The 24,882-nt window shown below is 44.5% G+C and overlaps 4 protein-coding genes across 13 annotated transcripts in view; 1 reads left to right on the forward strand and 3 right to left on the reverse strand.

Moving 5' to 3' along the window:
- LOC139050504 (TNF receptor-associated factor 6-like) overlaps positions 1-14,072 on the reverse strand; it is a 50,221-nt gene extending 36,149 nt beyond the window's left edge. The window contains exon 1 of the mRNA XM_070526966.1: positions 13,835-14,072. The gene's annotated coding sequence lies outside the window, so the exon portion shown is untranslated. The remainder of the gene's footprint in view (positions 1-13,834) is intronic.
- Positions 3,777-6,696, forward strand: LOC139050441 (uncharacterized). Of its 3 annotated transcripts, none has more exons than XM_070526820.1 (4): positions 3,777-4,051; positions 4,642-4,788; positions 5,056-5,130; positions 5,395-6,696. In XM_070526820.1, exons 1-4 carry the CDS (start codon positions 3,850-3,852, stop codon positions 6,504-6,506), a joined length of 1,536 nt encoding a protein of 511 aa, XP_070382921.1. In that variant the 5' UTR covers positions 3,777-3,849; the 3' UTR covers positions 6,507-6,696. The 3 variants fall into 3 exon arrangements, with proteins under 3 accessions (XP_070382921.1, XP_070382923.1, XP_070382922.1); XM_070526822.1 differs by having other exon boundaries at positions 4,664-4,788; XM_070526821.1 differs by lacking the exon at positions 4,642-4,788.
- Positions 5,688-11,855, reverse strand: LOC135898291 (uncharacterized). 2 transcript variants are annotated; one of them, XM_070526823.1, is made up of 5 exons: positions 11,159-11,855; positions 10,405-10,520; positions 9,774-9,976; positions 8,320-8,426; positions 5,688-7,168 (listed from the first exon to the last, which is right to left on the reverse strand). In XM_070526823.1, the coding sequence occupies exons 1-5, from the start codon at positions 11,500-11,502 to the stop codon at positions 7,054-7,056; spliced, it is 885 nt and encodes a 294-aa protein (XP_070382924.1). In that variant the 5' UTR covers positions 11,503-11,855; the 3' UTR covers positions 5,688-7,053. The 2 variants fall into 2 exon arrangements, with proteins under 2 accessions (XP_070382924.1, XP_065283230.2); XM_065427158.2 differs by having other exon boundaries at positions 8,312-8,426.
- A 5,616-nt stretch (positions 14,073-19,688) lies between the features above and the next one.
- LOC139051089 (uncharacterized) overlaps positions 19,689-24,882 on the reverse strand; it is a 53,030-nt gene continuing 47,836 nt past the window's right edge. For 5 of the 7 annotated variants that reach the window (XM_070528176.1, XM_070528177.1, XM_070528174.1 and 2 more), the window contains 3 exons: positions 22,025-22,084; positions 21,449-21,505; positions 19,689-19,915 (listed from right to left, as the gene is read on the reverse strand). In XM_070528176.1, the coding sequence (XP_070384277.1) occupies positions 19,838-19,915; positions 21,449-21,505; positions 22,025-22,084 (195 nt within the window). In that variant the 3' untranslated portion in view covers positions 19,689-19,837. Of the gene's footprint in view, positions 19,916-21,447; positions 21,506-22,024; positions 22,085-24,882 lie in introns of those variants that run through there. The other 2 variants (XR_011509225.1, XM_070528175.1) reach the window with 2 other exon arrangements.

The raw sequence follows: 24,882 nt of genomic DNA on the forward strand, positions 1-24,882 counted from the left end.
TGATGGATAAGGTGGAGGGGGTGGGTGGGTGGTGGCTCAACTTGTAGGCTGAACCATCGCTTTTACGTTTTTAGCGCACGAAAAGGGATGAGAGAGAAGTACGACGCGGACACAGCGCTAACTTCCGGCAACTATTTTTTTATTCTATGAAGCTGTACACATACATATATAGGGAACAGGCAGCAGCGCACGCATGCGCATATGTACTGGTTTTGAACAAATAAGACAGCAACGAGACGTGTGTAATTGAAAGTTAAGTTGATATCGAACATGAAAAAGGCGACCACGCATAGCCAATCTTGAGTTAAAAATTTCTTTTTGGCTATGCATCGTCGCCTTTTTCACCTTCGATATCATCACTTTCCATTACACACGTCTCGTTGCTGGCTTATTTGTTCAAAACCAGTACATATGCGCATGCGTGCACTGCTGTCTGTTCCCTATACGTATGCGTACCGCTACGCAGAATAAAAAGCAATTGTTGGAAGTTAGCGCTGTGTCCGCGTCGTACTTCTGTCTCTCGTCCCTCGTCGTGCGCTAAAAACGTAAAAAGTTATGGAATACCAACATGCCGAAACTTACGCTCTTTCTAAACCATCACAATGTCGCCCGTTGAAGATGACATGCATCTTCAGCTAGCGTGTACTGCTCATCTCCATACGTCATTAAAGAGGCGAGTGGTTACAAAGCATCAGAGCAGTTACAAAAATAAATTAGTGCATGACAAAAAATGCTTATAACTATATGTAACATAGAATAACAATAAAATTTTAGCTGTGATTAATAAGCAAGTACAAAAAATACAAAGGTGCAAATGATAAAGACTTAAAACAATTTGCGCCCTTTGGGGCTTATCTTGTCTCACAACAATAATCGTCATCTTTCTTGCCCGTGTTTCCTTTGTTTAACGCTGCGAGCCCGCTACTTCCAAGTCACGAACGGCTTGCACGTTATCAGCGTGACACACCATATTCGACAGGAAAGTAGCGAGCGCTGATTTTTCAACGAAGGAAACGCAAGCAAGGAAGATGATGAATACTATTGCGGGACAAATATACACCCAAAAGGGTGCAACTGTTTTAAGAGCACTTGTTACACGAAATTTTTCCTCTTTATAGGAGGATAACTAAAGGCCGACAAAAGAATGTGTTATCATTGATGGTTATGATGTCTTCGGTAAGGTGGTTCTAAGGTTGCATGGGGCAAAATGATTGGTGCTAGAATGTCACAATATGCGATGCCAACCTCGTGATGGTGGTCGACACGGTTGGAGAAATACTGAGGTCTATATAATAAAAACAGGAACAGCGCAACACAGGACGAGCCGGTAAAAAGTACAGGACAGAGCGCTGACTAGCAACCAAATGCTTGCCGAGTCAGCATATGAAGACATCATTGAATGTGGCATACAGAACCGAAAAACAAGGATAAGAAGGATAAGCGTCAGCCACGGAGATAATAAGTTTTTTTGTTGAGAGCGTGAGGGATGCAAAACAAAAGAACTGGATTATCTCCGTGGCTGACGCTTATCCTTCTTTTCCTGTTCTGTTTGTCACATTCAATGATGTCTTCATATGCTACTTCTGCAAATAAAGAATTTGGTTGCTAGTCAGCCCTCTGCCCTGTGTTCTTTACTCGCTCGTCCAGTGCTGCGCTGTTCCTGTTTTTATTGTAAAGATGCACCAACCAACCCCATTGAACACACTACTGAGGTCTAGCGATTAGTTGCTCACAAAGCGTAGAATTAGGGTATAACTTGTGAAATAGACTCAAACGGCATGTTTCACGACGTTAAGCAAGAATAGCGAGAGGTAGAGTGCTTTTCATCGATGTTATACATGTTGATGTTATTTAAAGAATGAAACGAACGGGGTAATTCTGTATGAGTTCGAGCGAAGTAATTAGGTTGTTACGATAGGAATCCCACGCAGATGAAGCGTGTTCAAGCTCGCAACGTACTAATGTTCTACAGAGCAATAATGCGGAAGGTGCTTTGGAAAAGTTCTCACATATGCGCCCTGACAGTTGATTGACATCATTAACGACGTATTCGATGTGAAGCGCCCAAGATTGGTTACAGGTGATATGGATACCAAAGCACTTATAGGAACTGACAGATTCAAGGGGGACATTGCTTAGTATGCTTAGTGCGTATTGATTAATATGTTAATGGACTGCTAGAACTTCTAGATATACGGATGGCTTTACATATGTTAATATTAAAATCCCGTTTCCATGTACTCAACAAACTGTTACGGTATTTAGGTCAGATTGGAGGCAGTATATGATGCAACTGTCTGCAAAAAAGGTTAATGTTGGAAGAAATAGTGAAGCGAGGTCGTCAATGTAAATTAAAATACCAGCGGTCCAGTGACTGACACCTGTGGTACACCCCAATGTACCCCAGCGGGTGACGAGATATGACCGCTAGCTGTGGTATATAGCACGAGATTAGTTTGAAAACATTAAACCCATTTAAGGAAATTGCTGTATAAATTTAATAGGGCCAGCTTGTACAATTTGGGACAGGCCTTTTCGAAAGCCTTGCCGAAATCTAAAGATACGCAATCGGCACACGATGAACGATCAAAAATGCGATGTAATTTATGCGTGAACAATATAAGCTGGGTCTCACATGAAAATGTTTTACGAAATTCATGTTGTGCTGACGTGAAGAACGAGTTTGATTCGAAAAAAGTTAATTGGTTAGGCTCGAGGAAATGACGCGTTCAAATAGCTTGCAACAAGTACTGCAGCAACACTTCGGAGCCGCAGAGAAACGGCTGCGCGCTCGTCCGCTACAGAGAGCAACGACGTCGCTACTGGCGCAGCTAATCCAACACACCCTAGATAGCACAAGGCTTTTCAATGCGATACATGACGTCATGTTACCTGGCCTCACTGACATAGAAGCTAATAGGGATGCTCCCGTGTAGGCAACAGAGATTTTGACGTCACCACTTTCATCACGCCAGCCTTGTCAATGGAAATTTCGGACCAGGTAGCGTGACCCTATGGTTCGGAGTAAACAGGCCTTGTGCTATGCAGGTAGTGTTGGCTAATAGCGCGCCTCCCCTTTCTCCCTTTTCTCGCGCATGCGCACGTGGTTGCGCCGGGTGAGTTTTCGACGTACAGGCGACCGACAGACGGACGGTCAGACGAATCGGCAAGACATACGCTGTAAAAACCGAATCTTGAGAAACCACTGCTACGCCGCAATGACCAACGCATAAAATTGCTGACCTGACGGGGTGCCTTGATTTCAGTCAGCCCAAATTACTTTCGCATTAGCATGAGAAGTATGACTTGTGATTGTACTGCGGTGCACTGAACGCCTTTCGTCTTGTAAACGACAAGGTGTGAATGTCCCCGCTTAAACCAAGTATTTGTGCGTAACCGTCAGAACAAACGGACGCCGTAATGTCAAACAAAGCAGCATCAGCAAATCTCGGCATAAGCCAAATCATATACCTACACTGAGCATGACTAGGCAGTTGGGGTGCTGCGTATAGCTGACTGGTCACTCAAGTTTGCCGTTCACAGAGAGAACGAGAGACTCGCATTGCAGAGCCCCAGTGGTCACTTGTTTGGGTGAGTTTAGTCACAGAGGAAAGAAAAAGAAAAGTTCGCCAGGTGTTACACCATTGTAACACGAGAAGGCGAAAACCCGCTGCACAATCCGCCTTTTGCGACGCCGAACTGCGCATGCGCAGTGCCCTAGCGGCTGAGGAGCGAAGCGATTTGGCAGGCGCTAGAGCAGACGGCGGACGGCCGATTCTCAGCTGCGCTATTCTCGCTGCCGCGCGCACGGCACGCCTTCCTAACATATTGACATCGAAATTTGGCGCGATGCCAATGTCGTGTGTCGCGTACGGCTGCAGTTCACGTGACAGTCCCAGCAGGACAGTGCGGTTTTTCCGATTTCCGTCGGTAAAACGAGATCGACAGCGCCGTGAAGCCTGGATTAGGGCTGTGAAGCGGCAAGATGCGCAAGGGCGTCCATGGCAGCCGTCAGCAGCATCTCGACTCTGCGGGAAGCACTTTGTGACAGGTATGCATCCACATACGTAGTTCTCTGTTTTTGTCGTTACTGACTCATACGAATAATCTCGAGAAAGACGCAAATGTGTTTGAGCTAGCGAAACAAACGTTCTCTTGCTCGCGCGAGCCGGCCGAGTGAAACGCGGTGCTTTATTTTTTTTTAATTCTTTTTTGTCGTCATCTCTGTGCGGCCGCCGCGTTGTGCTTTACTTTGTTTTTTTGCTGTCATCTCTGTGCGGCCGCCGCTAGAACGCCGTCTTTAGCAACTTTACACCGTGCACACTTTTACTACTTCATAAGCGTTCAGCGAGTGCTCGTGATGTCGGCGTAGTTATCTGTTGGAGCCAAGCGCGCCTGCACTGCCGGGCAGATTTGGAAACGGCGTGCACTGTTTAAGTAGCTGATGGTGCTAGTTAGCAATCGCTGCTATTTGTCGTTTCATCATTCTTGTCGACACCGAGTATAGTAATATTTCTTGAAGAAAGCTTATGTTCGTTTAGCGAATAGCGATGTAGTACGGTTTGTACTATGGCTCATTTTCCCGTGCTGCGCTTTCTGGAGTCGAGTGGCGCGTCTTATTGTGTAACGGACACATTCCAGGGGCACCATCACTGTCACCCAGACATCCGGACTTCATACCGACGCTGTTCGTGTATACAGACCAGTTCAGAAAGAAGGACGCGGTCGACCGCCATGTTCGTACCGCGGCGCGTTCCAAGAGGAAAACAGGCGCTCCACCAACAGCAGGTATCACCGGTTCCGGGCATACTGGCCATTTTCTGGCATTTTTGTAGGTGTACATATACTTTATGTGGGTAAAACACGTATGCAAACTGACATTCTGTTGGCCTCCCCATTGCCTGTGTATGTACGCCAAGCACTATGGCACACTATAAAGGAATATATGCAGTGGTGAAACGTGATATTTGCCCTAAGAACTACACTTCATGCCCTATCCGAGTCATGCGTTTTTGTGTGTACTCATACTATTTTATTACTCACTTTACGTCACAGGTACAGAGGTTTCAGGTCAAGGAGGAACTTGTAAAGGTCTCAGTGATGGGGAACCAGACACGTCCTGTGTTCAGGGTGAGCAGTGGCTTTTGAACTAATGGCAAGCACACTGTCACATTATGCAGCTGGAAATGTTTTCTGAGGCTCACCTTATGTTGCTCATTGCGAGTCTTGCACGTTTGCGACATATGAATTATCCATAATTTGCTTTCAGGTGACCAGGTCATTAGAGTAGTGCACTCCGCACAAAGTGCGAATGCTCAGAGTAAATGTCAGTGTTCAATGAATTGTGTCTAAAGCAATAGCGTCACTTTATTGCATTTGTTGATGCAAATGCAGGTGCAGACTCTTCATTCGACGAGGAAGGAGCAGCTGATGCACTCTTGCTGCTTGCAACATCCCCAATGCTCACTGAGCCACAGGAGGTCCTAGAGCCAACGCCCTTAAGCAGAGAGGAGAACACTGACCACCTATTAACTGAAAATGTGGCATTACAACGGAAAGTCAGGGATCTAGAACTGCAATGCAGAAAGCTAAAACGCTGCACGTTTTCTGTGGATACTATTCACAAATCGTCTTTTAAGTTTTATACAGGACTGCAAAGTAAGGAACAGTTTGAAGCACTCTTTAAGCACATTGAAAAAAATGCAGAACGCATGGTTTATTGGGATGGAGGAAAAACACAAGCAAAGGAAAGACAGCTCTCCAAGCGCGAAGAACTTTTCATGGTGCTGTATAGGCTCAGGACTGGTGTTTGTGCCAAGGAAGTGGCTCGAATCTTTGGAATTTCTCAGTCATGCCTTAGTCGCATCTTTTGTACATGGGTAATTTTTCTCGATAAAGAGCTCTCAGCATTGACAAGGTTTCCCACATTAGCAGAGATCAAAAGGCACATGCCAATGGCATTCAGTGACTTCTCAAACACTAGAGTCATCCTTGATTGCACAGAGGTGAGAATCCAAAGACCTTCAAAACTACAGGCACAGAGGCATACTTTCTCCTCGTACAAGCATTATAACACGTTCAAAGCACTTGTTGGGGTAACACCAGATGGCTACGTTTCATTTGTGCCAGATTTGTGGGGTGGGCATGTTAGTGATAGCGAAGTTGTCGAAAAATCGGGCCTACTGGGTTTATTAGATGCGGGGGACGGTGTGATGGTCGACAAAGGCTTTAGGTTGGAGGGCGTTTTTCCACCATCTATTCAAATCCACATGCCACCATTTAAAATGGGGAACCAATTGTCAGCTAGTGACGTGATTGCCACCCGAAAAATAGCTGGCGCTAGGATCCATGTTGAGCGAGTCATAAGACGTATCAAAGAATTTCATTTTTTAGACAAACCACTGCCAATCAACATGCTCGACATTATTGACAGCATTTTTAGGACTTGCACCTTTTTGTGCAATTTTCTACAGCCAATCATTTCAATCAATAATGAGAACAAGTAGCCAGCTCGCACATCTCTACTTCAAATGAGCCTCTTTTACCATGCTTATGACCAGAAGAGACCAGACTGTGTAACAACAGTGTACTCTCATACTATATCACGTGTACTTACGACGACGCTGTCTACTGTGCTACCTTCTGAGGAAATTTGTATTTTCCATCTCTAAATAAATGATACTGCTTTTTCAGTTATCTTCCATGTACACTGCACATTTATTTTGTTATGTCTATAGACGTAACGGCTATAGTTATCACCAATGCTACACAATTTGCTTAGGCCATGCTATTTCTTTTCATTTTGCCATAGAAAACAAAATACTTCGAAACAGTTTAGCCGAGCTACGAGCCGAGTTTGAAGCTTTTAAGCGCACGGCAAACAACAGCACATCACAGCAACCCATACAAATTGCGGACCACACTTCCAAATCACCACCACAAACATCACTGCAACAAAGTACCGCCTCCAGCACTCATTCGTTAACGCTGCAACAGTTAGCACAAAACATGCAACTAATGTTCGCAGAGCTACACAAACACCACACAATTCTTTTAAACATTGAGGCAGTTAGCCGACCAATCTGCTCCATGTGCCAGGTTGGATTTGCGGCCTGTCCAATCGTTGACTCGAGAACTGCTCTGCTGTCCACCGAGAGGGCCTGTATAGCTGCAAAAAAAACTGTATTGTTAATTTATAGGTTTAGAATCCGTTTTACAAGTCGTACAGCAAGCATTACATTGTATTAAAGCAATGAGAAGTAGCATGACGTCAACAAAGCATCACTTGTCATGGCAATGTTGAGCTATTTGGTGGGGATTCATCGTGGAAGGAAGTAAGGGGTGCAAACATGGACACAAGAGAACCAGACAACACAAACACTGCAGATAGGAGCTAAGTGTACTAGAAATGAAGCTTAAAATGAGAGAAAGTTCAGCTAGTTGGTAGCGAATCGCACTAAAAGAAAGTAATGCATGCAAACATGGATACAAGAGAACCAAACTAAGTAAATGCCATGTTGTCTAGTTCTCTTGTTGGTGTTTGCACGCCTTACTTTCTTTTATGTTGAATCACTTGTCAGAAACTTAATACCATTAGGTTAGCTTTTATTTACTCCTACAAAGAAACCCCTACAGGCCTACTCAAAGAGGCGAAAGTACTTAGGTTGTGTCAAATGACACAACTGCATATTGCAACGATTAAAATGTAGGTAGATACTAATCTCCTACAAAATTGTACAGCTTACTTTCACAGTGACATAAGAATTTTTCTGCAGCTTGTAACTTGCATGTGCTCATTATGTTTTATTTTTTTTTTCGCTAATTATGCTGGTCAACATAGCTAAATCGTAGAGTTGGTTCAGTATTGCAAGTATTTAAACATGCCTAAAAACAAGAAGAGCAAGACAAATGTGCATGCTTTCAATTCCATGCTCTGCTAAAACACAGTCAACATATATATATGACAAATGCCGTGCATGAATCCAGGTGATGGACTCATGCTAAAGGAACATCCATTATACATTCACACAGTGCTTCACAAACATGCCATAGATGAAGCAGATATGTTTGAGGACCCTGTGGGTGCTCACACACATCGAGTTATGCGACAGCCCTGTAAAAGTTAAGAAATGACAAGACACTAAGTCTAAAAGTGACTGCTGCATTATCTGCTGCTCAGTGGGATACTTGTGAAGGTGATGCCCAGAGACATAGGTGGGCATTCTTATATAAATAAGACAGCCTCAGAATGACACGTGCCAAGACAAAAAGTTGCGAAAAAAGTAATAAACAAGGAAGTGGACTTTCTTACCATCAAACCTCTCTTGTATGAGTCTTTGACAGGTCTCACTGTGGATGTCTTCAATGTCTGGGACCAGTGGAGTGTCTGAAGCTTCTGGTGCCACTTCACTGGGACTGTGTTCATCCTGGAATATAGTGCTTTACATAGACAGCGCAGATAACATGCAAATGTTAGCTTAGTGACTACCTTGAATAGTAGTGCAGCTTGAAATATACGAAGCAGCATAGTAAAGATTTGAGGATTTTGTAAACAGGTCTTTGACAACATCATAATGCGCCAGTGGTGAGAAGCGCAACAAAATAGGTTCAGATTGTGGTCTCATACCTGGCATGCCTTATTGCGCATGGTTGTTAAACAAGCAAACTCAGTATTGTACTTCTGAATCATTTTTCACATTTTATTTATTCGTACTCTAAATGCCTTCTTTCAGGGTGAGCAAAGAACAGTTTTGAAAGTAAGCAAACTACAAGCTTACTAGCATTAGAAAATTAAAAAAAAACATTCAGATGCAGTGACATGAACTCGTGCTAACATGTGCTGTAAATCAAGAGCAAATGTAAATATGAAAGTGCAATAATGTGCATGTTGCAGAAGGGGATAGAAAAAACTCAAGCCATACGTAGAGGTAAACAGTAATCAATGCACATCAGATATGCCAACGCAAGATTTAAAATTCTTTAAAATTAGGTTCAGCAGCTCTGTGTAGAGAAGTTATTCCATTCAGCTATAAAGCATGGTATGAAAAATCAAGGGACACTTAATACACGTAACTAAGGAAACTATGTACAGATAATTTAATAAGACTTGCCCAGCATGCTATACTCGCATGCTTTGCTGCATAAGTTGCAGGTGATTGGACAGTCTCGCATGATAATTATGTGAATCACATGTGGCTATAAGAATTTATGAAGCAGGCACTGGGGAGTTCATCACCGACTTGATACCTACAGTATTACAGGAGGCGTCAAAGGTCTTGTCATTTGTAAAGGCACACAGCATTTGAAAGCCCTTAAATGTATCACACTTTGGAATTCACAGTCCCTTACTGCTGTCATGGACAAGACAAGCTATAGAATGGAAGTTGAACAGATGTTTGTGTCAGTTTAACAGTGTATATGTGCATGAATGCTCTCGCATTATTTCAGTCATCACGAGATAGGTTCTGCCAGAATTTTTAAAATAACTTTGGCTTTAAAGAGGTTTAGTTGCCTCAATTAACCAAGACTTACATCACAGGTTTGCTGCATCATCTCATTGCTAAGCTTGCAGATTGTTTAGTGAAATAAAAAAGAAAGTCACCGTATATAAACACTACTGACATTAGTGTTATACTGATGCAAACTGTACTTCGCATAAAAGCACAGTAAAAGGGGCTCTCAAACTGTTCCTGTCTGTCGTCACATGCTGATGGAACACTGCTAACTCTTATTTTAACAGATCACAAGCATGCAGAGTTAAGTGTAGCACTTACAAGTGATTCTCCTGGGTTTTCTTTGCTCATATAATGGAGAAGCAGGCAGTTTGCTGCCACCTTTTCGAGATCGGCAGCAAGCAGAGATGGGTCACTCGGTGAGAGCCCTGGCAGTGGGTCAAACCGCCGCCTTTTCGCACCTTCATGTTTCCTTGTGTGAAAAGTGATGTCTTGCAGAGGCAGAGGTGGCTCATGCTTTTTGACTGAAAAAAAAAGTTTTGTTTGTACAAGTACAATAACGAAATTTTAAGTGCTTCCTGTGATGTTTAGCCAACGACCACATCCATTGTAAGAAAATTAAATGTTGCAGTTTGGGATTATTTTTTCTCTATGCAGGTCTTGTAGTTAAGAATTTATGAAGCGACACCAATATGTGTTCTTAATTAAAACCAGTAGCCTATATTTGTCCACATACCAATACTCATGTACGCTGTAAACAATGTAGCTGTGTGAATGAGTTGATATTGAACAGCTGCTACCACGAATGCAAACTTTACAACACGTTAAATGGTCAACACGGTGCCACAAAGAACCGTTTGCAGAAAGGGGCCGGAAGTGTGATCACAGATTTTTTAGGCACTTTTGCCGCCTCCTATGTTAACTAATGCTTGCTAAGTAGTAGCATTCTTACCTTGGGCAGGAACAATCCAAGCACATGGAACTTCCGTGCACGTTGCCGCATCCTTTTGCGCCAAGTGAATGGCATGAAGGATTAACCCAACAAAATGTTGGCATGTGCCGCTCAGGCTGCAAGAATAAAATGGAAGAGGAGATGAGTTTTCATGCTCAACAGGTATTCATCAAGGAAAAGATGGGATCAAGTGTTTATGAATTCGAAAGAACGGGTTTAAGTTCACGTCACTCAACGTGAAATACATGCGCCAATCTCAGACATGAGCCGCACACCACCACTCGCGCGTTGGCCTTGTAACACCATGTGCACACATTAACAGCATCATTGAACGATGCGATGCGGCTTGTCAGACAGCTATGCCGGCACGAAGTTAGGTACAACTAGCGGTTTTACAGTAAACAGCCAAACTTGGAAGTCATTCTCGTTATATGCCTCTAAATAGTGTACTGTGTGATACCGGCAATCCAAGGCTGTGTACGGTCGCAGACAAGTGCAAATTGGTATGCTGCACGACCGTGTCGATCGGTATACATGCAAATGCGCAAAAACAAGAACTCCCCGCTTTCTTCATTTGCAGTATGTGTATTTTTTCAACATTTAAGCAACCGTACCTTTATATAAGCAAACAGCTAGCCCAAAACGGCAGGGCCGGTATAGTTATGAATTCCAAAATTTAACCCATCAGACTTAAATGTCCAGCACGCGGTTCATGCAGGTCGCGCTCCAGATGTAGATTAGAAAGCTTGCTCACCCTGCGGGGCAGAGGCAATGACCAGCCAGGATGGAGCCCGACGCCTTGGAAATCGCGGCGTGCACGATGTAATAGCCGCCTTTCATTGACGGTAGGCAGATACTACGCAAAAGTCCGCACGTGGATTCTGCTGACACGTCGTTGTACATGACGTTGCGCACGTATCCTTCTTCTTGGAACATCGTTCCTTTCATTTGCTGTCGCGCGAAGCGCGCTCCGCTCGACACCATGTGTTTTTCGAGCTGCGCTTCCGTGGGTATTTTGACGTTACCGAAGCGCTTTTTCCAGCCGTTCGTCACGCTGAAGAAACCTCCAGGTACAAAGCAGTCATCAGCGGGCTCCATGGCTAGCGGACGGCGACAAACTGTGCGCACACGTTGTTGCGGTTTTCACTCACACGCTGCTTGCTTGCACACGTGTCTCGCGTGCGGCGGCTGTCTGTCGCGGCGAGAGCGACGCCTGCCAAATCGTTTCTCGTGGCCACCGCACAGTGGCGCCACAATGCATCGCAAAAGGTAGATTGGTGCGCTGCAATTGGACACTTGTCTCAACGCTTCGTCGCAGATGACTTGTACGCGCGCATGCGTGGTGCGGCTACGTCGGTACATCACAGTGCGTCAGAAAAAAAAATATTTCACATATTTCACAATTGGGTTGTGAAGGGGCACACCCTTTTGACATTGCTACCCATCCTATAGTCCGGTGTCGTCTATTGCCAGCTTTCGCCCAATATCAAATAAGGTTCCGTGTTAATCTTGGCACTTTGACGTTCATATTTGTTTTGCACGTGGAGCGAGTATACATCTGACGTTTTGTTCAGTGAAGGCAGCTTAAGGAGAAGGCTGGTTAGCACGGATTGCATCAAAACATCATTTCATCTTTACTAGCGACTGCATTACTTAAAACTTTAAATCTAGCTTGTAAAGCAATTAAAACTGAGTGTTCAGGCTAATTGCATGAGTGGATTCGAAGTCTGGCAGCACTGCGTCAGAAAAAAATTAAGATAAATTATGCGATTCTACGTGCCAAAATTATATTATAATAATGAGGCACGCCGAAGTGGCAAATTCCGCAATAATTTAGACCCCCTGAGATTCTATACTGTGCAGCCAATAGTGGTACACGGGTGTCTTTTGCATTACGCAAATGCGGTCGTCACGTCGGGGATTTGATCCGGTGCCCTCAGACTTAGCAGCGTAACGCCAATCACCACATAACCACGGCGGGTGACGTCACGTCAGAGAGCGCCTGTGCAATCGATAGAGGTTAGATGAGCGATACCTGAAAACCTCAGTCAGGGGGGTAAGAAAGCCTTGCTTCGAAAATCTTTAAAATCATTCACAAGAAAATATCAGCACCTCACGCGTACATAAACTTACAAAAGCTTGCTTCGTGCGGCATCCATAGCTTCTGTTGTGTTCTCATACATTTGACTCCGTGAACATAGCTTGTCTCCATCGCTTGCTAGAAGCTGACGTACGATAGCGTTTGCTTTGCCAACAAGTTTGCTATCATCGAGCATGTATGCGCGTGTTGTGGGCTTTCTGTAGTCAACTGTACAGTGCTTCTGTGTTGCTTTCACTTTTTTTTTGCAGCGCTGACATATTTCTGTGACGACCTACGCATGTGTTTTACTCAACTGTCTTGAATCTCAGGCTTATACGAACAAATAACGCTGCTTGCTACATCTTCAGGTTTTCAACTGCACCGCTGCCAATAAATTGAGGTGCACTATAAACATCAAAGGACGATGAAGGAATAAAATTAAGAAAGGCCTCAAACATTAATTAGAGCTAACTTAAGCAGGTGCCGTGGCAGACATGTAGGCAGAATATCGTAAATTGATAAATCGAGTGGTAGTCTCGACAATAATCTCCAGCTGCTAAAATATGGCGCGATAAATAAAAAGTAATCGATATGGAGCATCACATGCCAAAACGCCAAATAAGATCGTGGGGCACGCCGTAGAGGAGGAGGGGGGGAGGTGTCTTGGGCTCTGGGCTTCTTACGAGCGGTCGTTCTTTAGCGGGGACCCAATACGTGGCACAGGAGCGTTTTTGCATGCCGCCGCCATCGGAATGCGGCCGCCGTGGCTTGTATTCGAAGCCGTAGCCTCGATCTCATAAACAGAACCCATAGCAACTGCGCCATGAGCCCGATAAGTGCGAAATTAATCTTTCACAGATTGATTTTCATTTTATTTTTCGATGCTCCCACCATGTACTATTCCATGCACAACGTAAATACGTACAAAAGGCAAACCACTACTACTACCCTTCGTGATTGGGCTGTTTACCTTTAGTTTACCTGCCGGTGACTTGAGTTCCGAGCTTTCCGGCGCATTGAAACCGAAACTACAGCACTCGGAGCTGCGAGATATCGGTGAAACACCCTTAGTGATTCAAGCGCGCTAGAATGCCACTGGAAACCGTCGTTTGGAGTTTAGTGATCCGTCGCACACAGCGATGTTACTATGCCCTGCGATTTGCGAACCGTCGTCGTCTCTAGCACATTCCGATTCAACGCCGATAACGAGGACCACACCAAGTATGGCTGCCAGTGGGCGACACTGCAACCGATACGAGCGAACTTCCCATCTCGCTTAACCAGCACATGCACTACGATAGGTTGCCGTCTACCGAACAGAGCGCTTCAACAAACGTCGCACAAACTCACCGTCGTATCGGTAGCGCAGGCGTCGAAACAGCCCACCCTGGGACAACACTGACAGATTACTGGATCAAGTACACGGCGCCGGCAATGGATGGCCGCTCGCTGCGTTTTCTAGCATGCAGGCGTCTCGTCGCAGCGGCGGCGTGACGGCGGCGATAAGATACGAAAAGAAGGAAGTTGTTGCCACGGCTGCAGGAGTGAGGCGTTGCCGGTGCCCGTAGAGCGCAGGGTACGTCCCGCCATCTTTTATCGAATGTTGTATTCATGAGAGAGGAAAACAAGTTTGACTGATGGGCATGCTCAGTTTCATAATGCAAGAAAAGTACTGCATACATCCACTAGTGACACCTGGATGAGACAGAAGTGCCACTGAAATAGCGATGGGGCCGACATATTAAGGAGAGACAGGCAACTACGCGGAAGATTTCAACTAGACGTGTTTCAACTAGAAACCTGTTCTGCATCTATTTTATTTTACCAAAAAGCACGTTACGTAAATCGACTGACTCGCAAATCGGTTTAATAATTGTGGTATGGTGTTACTGACCTCATATAACGTATAACATTATTCGGGAATTGGGAAGAGACATTTACAAAAACAATGCGCGCGTTGCCTTTGAAAGGACCTTATAGATTCCGAAGCGCCTTGTCGGAAAGTTCTGCAGCTCATCCGTAGCGACGAAATGACTTCAGTATGCAGGGCACGCGTAGTAATAGTGTAAGTCGCCAGGCCTGCTTAAAATGACCTTCCTGTACTGGGTGTCAACGTACCAGCCTCGCTGACTTATTAGCTATGACGTCCTCCTACTGAGCTCGAGGTGGCTGGTTCGATTCCCCGCCACGACGGCCGCATTCCGATGCGACCGAGTTCAGAAGAGCTCGTCTTTTGCAATTTGCATGCGCTTCAAAAAAAAAAGAAAAAAGAAAGAAAGAACACGCCGCTTCAAATTGTTTGCTGCCCCAGTGATGGTTGCCCCGGAGAAATAGCAACGAATCTCGAAGGCTATACCTGTGCTGACCGCACGCGCCGACAACAATCGCAGAGCCGGTAAGGCGTCATGTACAGTCGCCCAAATCTTTAACTGGTGTGCGGGAGCGGCGACTTTTCCGGGCGTCAGCGCCGTATGACGCGGCGAGGCTAGAAACAGCCTAGTAGACGATGGGCCCAGCTGAGCGCGCTTTGTCCGCATGCGCTTCGCCTCAGACTGTTTCCAGCCTCGCCCCGTCAAACGGCGCTGACGCACGGAAAAGTCGCCGCTCCCGCACACCAGTTAAAGATTTGGGCGACTGTACGCGATGTTTTGGACAGCACGTAAAACGTGGCGACTATGATGCGTTTTCGCTCCTGCAGACGATTTCGGCGAATACGACCCGCGAAAATATGGCCTCCGAGATTTGCTTCGGTAACTCAGAGGGAGGCGCGACTGCACGTCTTCGATTATCCTTCCCTGACAGAACCGGGCTGTTCTTCAGAAGAACTTCAGTTTGGCCTAGTTGGTATTTATTGCAAATCATATTGACCGCAAAAAAGACGGGGACAGAGAAGAAAACACATAAACAGCACATAAACAGTGTTTTCTTCTCTGTCCCCGTCTTTTTTGCGGTCAATATGATTTGCGGGCTGTTCTTCACGCTGCATGCGCATCAGTTGTTGGCTGATAGCTGTCACGTTGATCTGGTACGTTAAGTATCACCAATCCAATCCATATAAAAGCAAGCCGAGGAACGCCAGGTCGTAAATTTAGTGAGTGAATATTCCCCCTTTCGCCACTGAATTCTGTGATATGACAGTTTGAAAACAACCAATGGAGTTTGTTCAGGTGTGTTGAAGTATTACTCAAAGTGCGTGGTATAATAAACTGCAGCGAGAAGCCACCTCTGTTAACGACTCACGGCCTCCCTATGATTCGCTTGGGTGCACAATGGCCGTTAGGAGAATTACAGTGGAAGTGAGTGTCATACTTCGGGATGCTTTATCTTCGCTAGCCACTCTTGAATTCGAAAGATAGCAAAGAAACCTGATAGGAAGCTACGAACCGAACACTGAGTGGTGGAACGAAATAGTGCACGATGAAAAAAGTCCTCTTGGATTGAAAACGAGATTTATCATATAAGGCTTGAGGATTGAAGGCATACATTACTGATGAACCGGATTGGTTTCGTTTGCTTCGCGTCTGTCAAAGTAGTACGCACAGGACATCTTTGACTTATTGACTTGTTATTTTCTGCGTTTAATGAAGGTCGACACCATTTGCACCTTGAAAAGAATACAGCCAAGCGCCAACACTGGCTTTCTGTCATAATTATGCATAATTAGGTGATTACTGATTGGGATTCACTGCGTTACTTTATCGCTAAATCCCCTACTTTCAAACTAGCATTCCAACATTTTACTGTATTCATGTGAGTTCTTAAAAATATTTAGCATAAAGTAAAGTAAGAGAAGCTACATAATCGCAGCGAAAATGTGACGCAGTTGGAGCACGAAGTATCTAGAGCTAAAGCGGTGAGCTATGCTACGTCACTAAAAGGAGCTACTTCACCTTTGCTCTCACGGCATAGTTGGGCGATGACAGTAATGCATGAAGAAGTGCCGTGACGATGTCACACACTCAAGTAGAACACCATAGCCGTGCTACTTAAATATCACAAGAATTTGTGCTTTGGAAACCACAGTGGAGACGCTAAGAAGTAAGCAAATGTTCACGTGGAGTGGAAGACTTCCGTAGAACTGTCAAATTACAGGAACGGCAATCACAGGATGAAACTTTGCACTGTTTACTAGCAGTCGAATCAAAGTGAATTGAGCAAGCATCATTTGGAGAGGCAGCAATGAATTCGCAGCAGAACTTTGTGGATCAATGTCACACCTGTGTGCTATCGGCTGCTCATGCACACTAACACACAGTGACACTGCTGAAGCATCTCTTCGAACTCGAGAAAATGGTCAATATTACCTATTCATGTGCTACCTATACTCCAGATATCTGTATGCAGGCGTAAAGAAGAGCTTGAATTGATGCTAAGCCACCCTGCTTTTGTGTGGCTTTGAGTAGCACCAATCGGAAGAGGTAAATGTGACCTGTATATGTCGTACCTATTGTTATACATTGACATACTGATGGAAGGAGGCGCTTGAGTCGACATTCGGAGACCCTGGTGACACTACGCGTCACTTCAAACGGCAACGTTTTTCTGGCGGCATTGTTGATCGATGCGTCGCTTTGAGCCGCAACTCGCAGAAGTGGTCGATGTTACTTATTCCTGTGGTAGTTTGGTAGATTCAGATGCAGACAGACAGAACCTCTACCCGACACTTGTTGGCCCTGTTGAATGAGACGTCGCTTCAAGCAGCAGCCCACATGACTGATGAATATTGCCTATTTCTGTGGTAGTTATCCTTGGTATGTCCAGGACGCAGGTAATCAGTACAGCGTCGGCTTAGACACTTGGCGCTTGACACTTGTCGGCGCTTGGCGTTCCCTGTTCGTCTGTTTGGGGCCAGGAAATGAACGGCGATAAGTGGTGGGACGTGTGACGTTTTCTGTTCGAGCAGACCAGGCGGGGGTGAGGCCGCGCTTCCTGCAGCTTTGCCGTAAGGGGTTACGCTGGCCTAACTAGAGCTCGTTACTCGGCAGCGACAGCTGTGCGTTGGCGTGATGCTGTCCCCCCATTTCTTGTGTTTCGGTGTGTTATATTTATCGGGTGTTGTGTGTGTTTTCGAGAAAGTTTGTGTTTGCTGTTTTTCAGGTGAATAGCTAAGATATTATCGTTATTTATTTGTGCCTACATATTTTTATTTAGCCATTTCAATCAAAGAAGATGACGGTAACGGTTCTGGAAAAACAAATCAGCGTATCTCACAAATACATGTGATCAGTGATAAGATGCCTAACGTCCCTTCAAGTAGATTTTAATCCGCTGCCCCAAGGGCTTACGTGTGAAATGATATCGAAAGGAAAACGAATTCCATCTGAAAAGGAGGAACTTCGCGCCTCCATTTTGGGGCGATCACAATGTTTCTGGTCATAGCTTTTTTCTACAAAAGTTACTACTGTGCACCCTATGTATACTGTATTCAAGCATTGCTTACGCTCCTGGTCTTCTTTCCATTCACCCTTTCCCTCGGTGCAGGGTAGCAAATGTATGGATGACCTCCCTACCTTTTCTCTCTCTCTTGCTGGAGAGAACTATGGAATGGTTTTTACAGTATCTGCAGATATGGAGGTTCAGCAAGCCTCTGAACGACGGCTAGCACCAGCATTTGCCTATATTTTGTCTCCTTCTCGGTTAAACCACCGGCCACCGATTCCCAATATTCGCGTATTACCAAACCGCCAAAAACATCGAAGTCCTCGGGAGGGTAAACCATGTCCACATTACTTAATATTCTGAGAAAATGCGCTCAGCGCTTTCTGCGCTATTTCAAATTTGAGACAATAAGACTACAGTTCTTATCACGTAAAAGAAGATTCTGGGACCAGGACCTCGTGCGTCTGCGATGCAATAGATCACAAAAACGTTGCCAAGTTTCTCGAGATCCACGAGCCAGCACGACAGTTCGCGACCGATTGAACGATGAACGCTTCAGTGGGCATGCGGGCTGAAACTTGTCTCCTGCGCCTCATCGTAAAGTCCGTTTTTTTAGATTTCACGAGTGCGGGAAGGCTAACCGGGGCTGAGCCTAAATAACTGCAATGGCTTTGCCTTACAACCCCAGCTTCATTGCAAGTCAGAGCATTTGACAAAACTATTGCTTAATTAGCGACAGCCGTTGTCATAGATAAATGAAAGGTCAGCTGGTTTTTATTGTGAAAAGAAAAATATCCTGCCTTGGTTAGATTTTGCCACAGTTCCTGTAATGTCACCACTTGCTTGTCCGGGACATTCTAAGTGTCGTTGGAACCCGTATTTCGATTGCATATTTTTTTCCTGACATGCGAAGTACGTGGTCTTGCAGAAAAGGACCCGATCGACATCTTAAGATATATTTCTATGCAAACGTATTGCTCCCTTGAGCGCTAATCCACTAAACCGCCCTTGAAATGGACGCTGAGGGGCTTTCAAGTTTGCGCAGTTGAAGCAGCATTGCTCAAGAGAATATCCGAATGAACACATTGACTAAGATTGCTACAGAATTTGTAATAAAATTCAGCTATAAGGTTACGCTGTATTCAGGCTTGATGCAGATTCTTCAGACGTACATTTCAACGACGAATCATTTTTTTAGAACTGTTGAGAGCTTTTATGCAACCTGTGCAGCCTTTCTTGAGTCGAACTGGTTTGTAGGTCGAAGCAGGGTGAGATTGGTGAAGCCGAGCGTGCCTACGCTCCACGTTTGTTTGTTCAGCGTTCAGCGCTAGTTCACACTCATCGTAGCTTCCAAATTGCCGTGACACGGAATATAGTTGTTCAGTTCTGCAACACTCATTATAATTTAAAGTACGCGTTTTATGGGCCCGCAATCGCTGCTGCAGGTCAAGAAGGCAGCAAGTAAAACGATGTATGACAAGCATAGCGTACGCAGCAACAAAAAATTACTTCGTAGATATGTAGTAACGCAGTGTTGAGACAATCTCGGCAGGAGGAAACAATTATTGGAAATCAATTTGAACGTGTGATAGAAAGAAAGGGAAATCGAGCACGCCCACCGTGTGTACAAATGACAAAAACAAGAGAAAAAAAACGACAACAAATGTAACAAAACGCAAACGCCTCACAATCAGAATGACCGATTGCTGATCGAAGCGAAGGCTCTGTGGCTTCCACAAGACATGCTAGCACTCGCCAACATGTTAGTGGCTGAAATGATAGGTTTCTGGATGCTCAACAGGCACAAAAAAAAGTAAACTACAGATTTCACTCTGATCGCTTTTATTTCGCGTCATAGTTAAAAAGAACGATTATTGAAACAAAGTTGTTGGTGAAAGAAAATTACAAAATAAATTTGTTTCTCCGTAGGAAGCTTGCAGCAAACATTGTGGTGATCTGAGTGTCAAGATCAGATTATTTGGAACGCCGGTGACCCTGGCTGCCTTGACCTTCGGCAATGAAGTTGAGTACATGATAGAAGTTGTTTCTAATCTGAAAAAAAAGGCAATTATTAAGTTTGCTGCAAGAAGCTGTCAAGAAAACTACAGATACGCACTGGAACAATGTTTCCGTTTCAGAAACTCTCGGGTGCATGACCAACATAAGCATCGCGAATTGGTAGAATTTCTTGCATGGAGAATCCCGGGAAGTAGGCGATGTAGAAAATGTTAGTAAAGCTGAAACTTATTCAAATAAGTGCATCGATGCTTGCTACATGTATGCGTAACTGCACATATCCCATCATTATAGAGATGTGTTCTTTAAGTTCATTGTACGTTCCTAAAGCGCAATATATTATGATTTAAGGTGTACGGTAGTGGGGGTCTCTAGCCTTTTTTTTATTTTTTGCGCAGACTGCATAGAGCTTGTGTTCCAGGGCTGTATACCTGTGTCGTGACTCATGAACTATCAGAACGAATATACGAGTTGAAACTCGATCTAAGCAAACTCGATATAACGAAGTTCCCGTTCTAACGAAGCAATTTCCATTCACCGGCAGGTACCAATAGGCTTCAATGTTGTCAATAACCCGAATCAACGAAACTACCTTGATCAAACTCGATTTAACGAAGTTTTTCCTGAAATGAATGAGCAAAAAAAAGCTGGTAACTTCTAACTTTTACACAGACGGGTTCTTCGTCCGGCGGGCGCTCTAAAGCTATCACTTTAAAACATATAGGCGTTCTAGCCGCGGCCGTAGCTTTATTTTGACAAGGCTGCACGTCGCGCTCATGTACGGAACTGCGGACTAAACTACGCCTCGGTATTAGCGGAGGTGGTTACTTTCGTTATTTCATTGTTTATGCTACAGATGGCTGTATTAGGGGCAAATACAATGGCGAGGTAGCCTTTCCGTGTCGCTACACTGCAAATTTTATATTTCGAAGCACCGAAAGATTTCTTCGATTTTACAAACTTCCCTATTTAACTAAATAGCTTGAGCGTTGTCCTCGATTCGTTAAATCGAGTTTCAACTATATTCATTTAGTGCTTTTTCTACGGCCATGACGCTATCCTTCGCAAGACGTTTCTCGTTTGATAGCGTGCATAGACCAATATACGAGGCCATAAAGCCGCGACCTTTGCAGTTGATAAATATTTCATGAATTTACACGTTGCACATCTTGAAAGTAAACAAAATTGTATGCATCTCCGTAACATACAACACATTTATTTATGAGTCGTACTAAAGCTCCGCTTAACTAGATTCCAACATGGTCGACGGATCTGCAATTTTTTTTTGCAAACATGTTTCATTTACTTGTTGGAAACAATGTTGGACGAAATTAAGAGCGTACAAACAAGTTGATTTTTGCTTCCCCAGCCCCGCAATGTTCGACTGTTACACGAGGAACTTCTGACTTTGGTGCGCAGTGACGTCAGATTGAAGCTGTCCTAAAACCGCGAACGCGTGCTCACAACCATTATCATGCATACCAATTGACCATACATTGCCGTACGTTTGATTTCCGTGCAAAATGACGGCGCTTAAGCGCTAGACTACAAAAAAAAAAGACTCCATACCTCTTCCAACTGGGCGAAGACTAACTGGGTGGCTGCATGTAGATGCCGGCTTTGTTCCTGAAAAAAAAAACTATTTTAAAGACGTAGGCCTGACGTCGATCAGTATTCGGCAGTGTTAATCAAGCGTCTTTAACAAACTAATCTATTGATTATTGTCTCCTTTTGTCACGAATTACGACAAACGGCTGATAACTGCGTCAAATTGACATATATTTATGCCGAGGTCATGGAGACTAAGGCAAGTCATGCTGAATTGGATGATGTTTCATGCATTACAATGTTTCGTGTATTGCAAGCATTACGAGACACGCAAAATGACTCGTCATTGCCGATGGTACAAGGCACATTGACCGCATTGTAAAATATGGTCTACACTAAAAGGCTTGCGGATTGTTTGTTCACTGTCATCATGCACACATTCCATGCCATAAAATACGCGAGGTCGGCCAGTGAAACAAAATAGTACAATATAATGAGCACTGAACAGGAAGGCTAGTATGTCAGAGCACTAGGAAAAATTAGAGATGCTCATTGGCCAACCATTTTCGAGTAAGTAGTTTCCAGCGTTTTCCTCACCTGCAAGCCGTGGGCTGCAATGGATACCTTTTCATTCATATCTTTCATTGACTCTTCAACCTGTGCGGCGTGAAAAACAAAAATGACTCAAAATAAAGGTAAAGCTTCGCGTTTTACATAAATGCTTTCAATAGGTGAAGCGCCAATAGTGACGGCAGACAAGAAGAAATACAGACAAGACAAGGCGCTACAGACAGAAATACAGGCAGGAAGCGCCTTGTCCTGTCTATTTCTTCTTGTGTGCCGTCACTATTGGCGTTTCACCTATTGAAAGCTATGTACCAACTAGCCCCACAACGTGTTTTATTACATAAATGCATGTGTGTTGCGAGACCAGTGCTCTCAGCCCCAAAGAAACATCTCTAGCTCTATGTATTTTAGGTTCTGTTTTCGGAAAAAAAGACAATTTGTCGAAATCTAGTAGATGCAGTGCCATGACATGGAGGAAAGAAAGACTCGCAGATGTGAACTGCTGCGACGCATCGTTTACGAAACTGGGAACCACTAAGGCCACTGGGTGCTTTGATTAAGTCACCTCAAAATACGTTCGCATTTGCGTGGGGTGTATGACTTATTGCACATCAGCCCAATGAAGGCATCTGTGTGGATGCCTTGGGCTCGCCAACGAAGCGATGCTACTCCACTACTACCGTTCGCAACTCTAGTTGTGCTGTCAAATCCTGCGCACTTTGAATGAAATATTTGCCTTTATTAGCGCAACAAACGTACGCTGCGCAACAAAGCAATACATGCAAATCTGGGCTTAAGGAGACATTTAGAAACAGTGCTGGGCACTATGAGGTGGTTCTGGCATTAAGCAGACGACTATGAACGCGTTTATTAACATCTACCGGGAACCACCAATAGGCAGATCAACTTTGGACACAGCCCCAGTGGTCATTTGTTTGGGCGAGGTTTGTCACAGAGAGAAAAAAAAAGAAAAGATTGGTCACGTATCTACGGCCTTTGCTGCCAATTAGTTATAGGAGTTCAAACGTGGTACATACATACATACAACAATCAATCAATCCATCCAACAATCCAACAATCAATTCATCCAACCAATCCAACAATCAATCCATCCAACAATCCAACAATCAATTCATCCAACCAATCCAACAATCAATCAATCAATCAATCAATCAATCAATCAATCAATCAATCAATCAATCAATCAATCAATCAATCAATCAATCAATCAATCAATCAATCAATCAATCAATCAATCAATCAATCAATCAATCAATCAATCAATCAATCAATCAATCAATCAATCAATCAACCAATCCAACAATCAATCAATCAATCAATCAATCAATCAATCAATCATTAAATTAATCAATCAATCAATAAACCAATCAATCAATAAACCAATCAATCAATCAATCAATCAATCAATCAATCAATCAATCAATCAATCAATCAATCAATCAATCAATCCATGTCGGCCGCGACGGCGGCTAGCGGCCGCAACGCAGGGGCCCTTGCGTGGAAAGCGGTCATCCGCGCGCGCATTCAGGAATGCAATAACAAATATGAGAGCTTCTTAATATATATATATCCTCGCTCGTTCATGGCCTGCAAATTGCTATAAGGTAGCATAGCTCCTTACGAATTAAGAGGCGCCGAGGTAAGAATCCTATTAAGTGCGCGTTGATGATAGAACGCAGCTGGCTTTGTCTTGTTATCGAACTTAGGCAAGAAAATTCCCAGTGGCAATTCGGAAGAAAGCATTTTATTTTCAACACACTGTTTCCGCAAGCAACACATTTGTTGAAGAGTGCCTTTGAATCTCGAACCATTCTCAGTAATCGATGTTTTGCTACGCGACACACCTGATGGATGGATGGATGGATGGATGCAAAACTTTAATAAGGTCCTGAGGTACGCGACTCAGCCCTTACGGCGCCAACGCTGAAGGCACGGATGGCTGCCCTGGAGTCGCTAAAGATATTGGCATGTCCGTCGTCCAGGAGGGCCTAGGCGATGGCCACTTGCTCGGCCGCACGCGACGACGTGCTTCGTACCGAAGCGGCGTTAACGGTCGAACCCCTGCGGTTGATTGAAACTACCGTGAAATTGCTGCTGTTGCCATACTGGGCCGCGTCAACAAAGCAGCTGCCGCCAGGGAGTTCTGTTGCGCGGCGTAGGAGCGCCACCGCTCTGGCCTTCCTTCTTTCTACGTTGCGCTGGGAATGCATATTGTGCGGGGCGCTGGTGCTCTTTTTTTGACGATGACAAAAAAATTTTTTTTAATAGTTTACAAGCAGATCAAACAGAATGTTCAATGAATGAGTGAATGTGTGTTGTTTAGTGACGCAAGGGCCAGGTAGCGCCAAGACAGTGTTAGTGATTTCGCGGTGGAATGATGAGTTCTGTGAAGAAAGTGGGACGCGGCTGTAAAGGGGCCTAAAAACCGTCGCTGCAAAATGCGTAAAATCTACGTGCTATAACATTATGGCGAAGACTAATGACGAGTACTATGAGCCTTACACTGCACTGCGGGAGAATGATATGATATACAGAACATTTAAGACGCAAAAATTAGCTACAGCACAGCTGCCTCACCCGAGCCCCTGAAACACAAGGGCCTGGAGGCATGTGCAACACAGTATGACTATCACAGCGGCATCTTCTCAAGAGAGGAAACGCTACTAATGTATGGGAATAATAGCGCGTAAGACATCCCCGAGGAAACCTAGGACTGGTATTAAAAAGAGGTTCCGGACCGAGAAACATTACAGGATGAAGAGGAATGTGCTGCCAGTATGCTAGGCGAAAATGTCTCCTCTCAGACTCGGCTTCCCAATACTCCAGGAGGACGTGGAGCACGGTCAGCCTCTCCCCGCATCTGCCAC

The sequence above is a fragment of the Dermacentor albipictus genome, chromosome 10, assembly GCF_038994185.2.
Source record: "Dermacentor albipictus isolate Rhodes 1998 colony chromosome 10, USDA_Dalb.pri_finalv2, whole genome shotgun sequence".
Taxonomy (NCBI): Eukaryota; Metazoa; Arthropoda; class Arachnida; order Ixodida; family Ixodidae; genus Dermacentor; species Dermacentor albipictus.

What these genes read in the sequence shown, in the direction of transcription:
- LOC139050441 (XM_070526820.1), top strand. Translation starts at nt 3,850, where the DNA reads ATGCCAATGTCGTGTGTCGCGTACGGCTGCAGTTCACGTGACAGTCCC. An exon ending in CGGGAAGCACTTTGTGACAG is followed by an intron (nt 4,052 to 4,641) that starts GTATGCATCCAC and finishes GACACATTCCAG; the next exon opens with GGGCACCATCACTGTCACCC. An exon ending in AGACACGTCCTGTGTTCAGG is followed by an intron (nt 5,131 to 5,394) that starts GTGAGCAGTGGC and finishes ATGCAAATGCAG; the next exon opens with GTGCAGACTCTTCATTCGAC.
- LOC135898291 (XM_065427158.2), bottom strand. Translation starts at nt 11,502, where the DNA reads ATGGAGCCCGCTGATGACTGCTTTGTACCTGGAGGTTTCTTCAGCGTG. An exon ending in TTGGATTGTTCCTGCCCAAG is followed by an intron (nt 9,977 to 10,404) that starts GTAAGAATGCTA and finishes TTTTTTTTTCAG; the next exon opens with TCAAAAAGCATGAGCCACCT. An exon ending in CATACAAGAGAGGTTTGATG is followed by an intron (nt 7,169 to 8,311) that starts GTAAGAAAGTCC and finishes TTTTTTTTGCAG; the next exon opens with CTATACAGGCCCTCTCGGTG.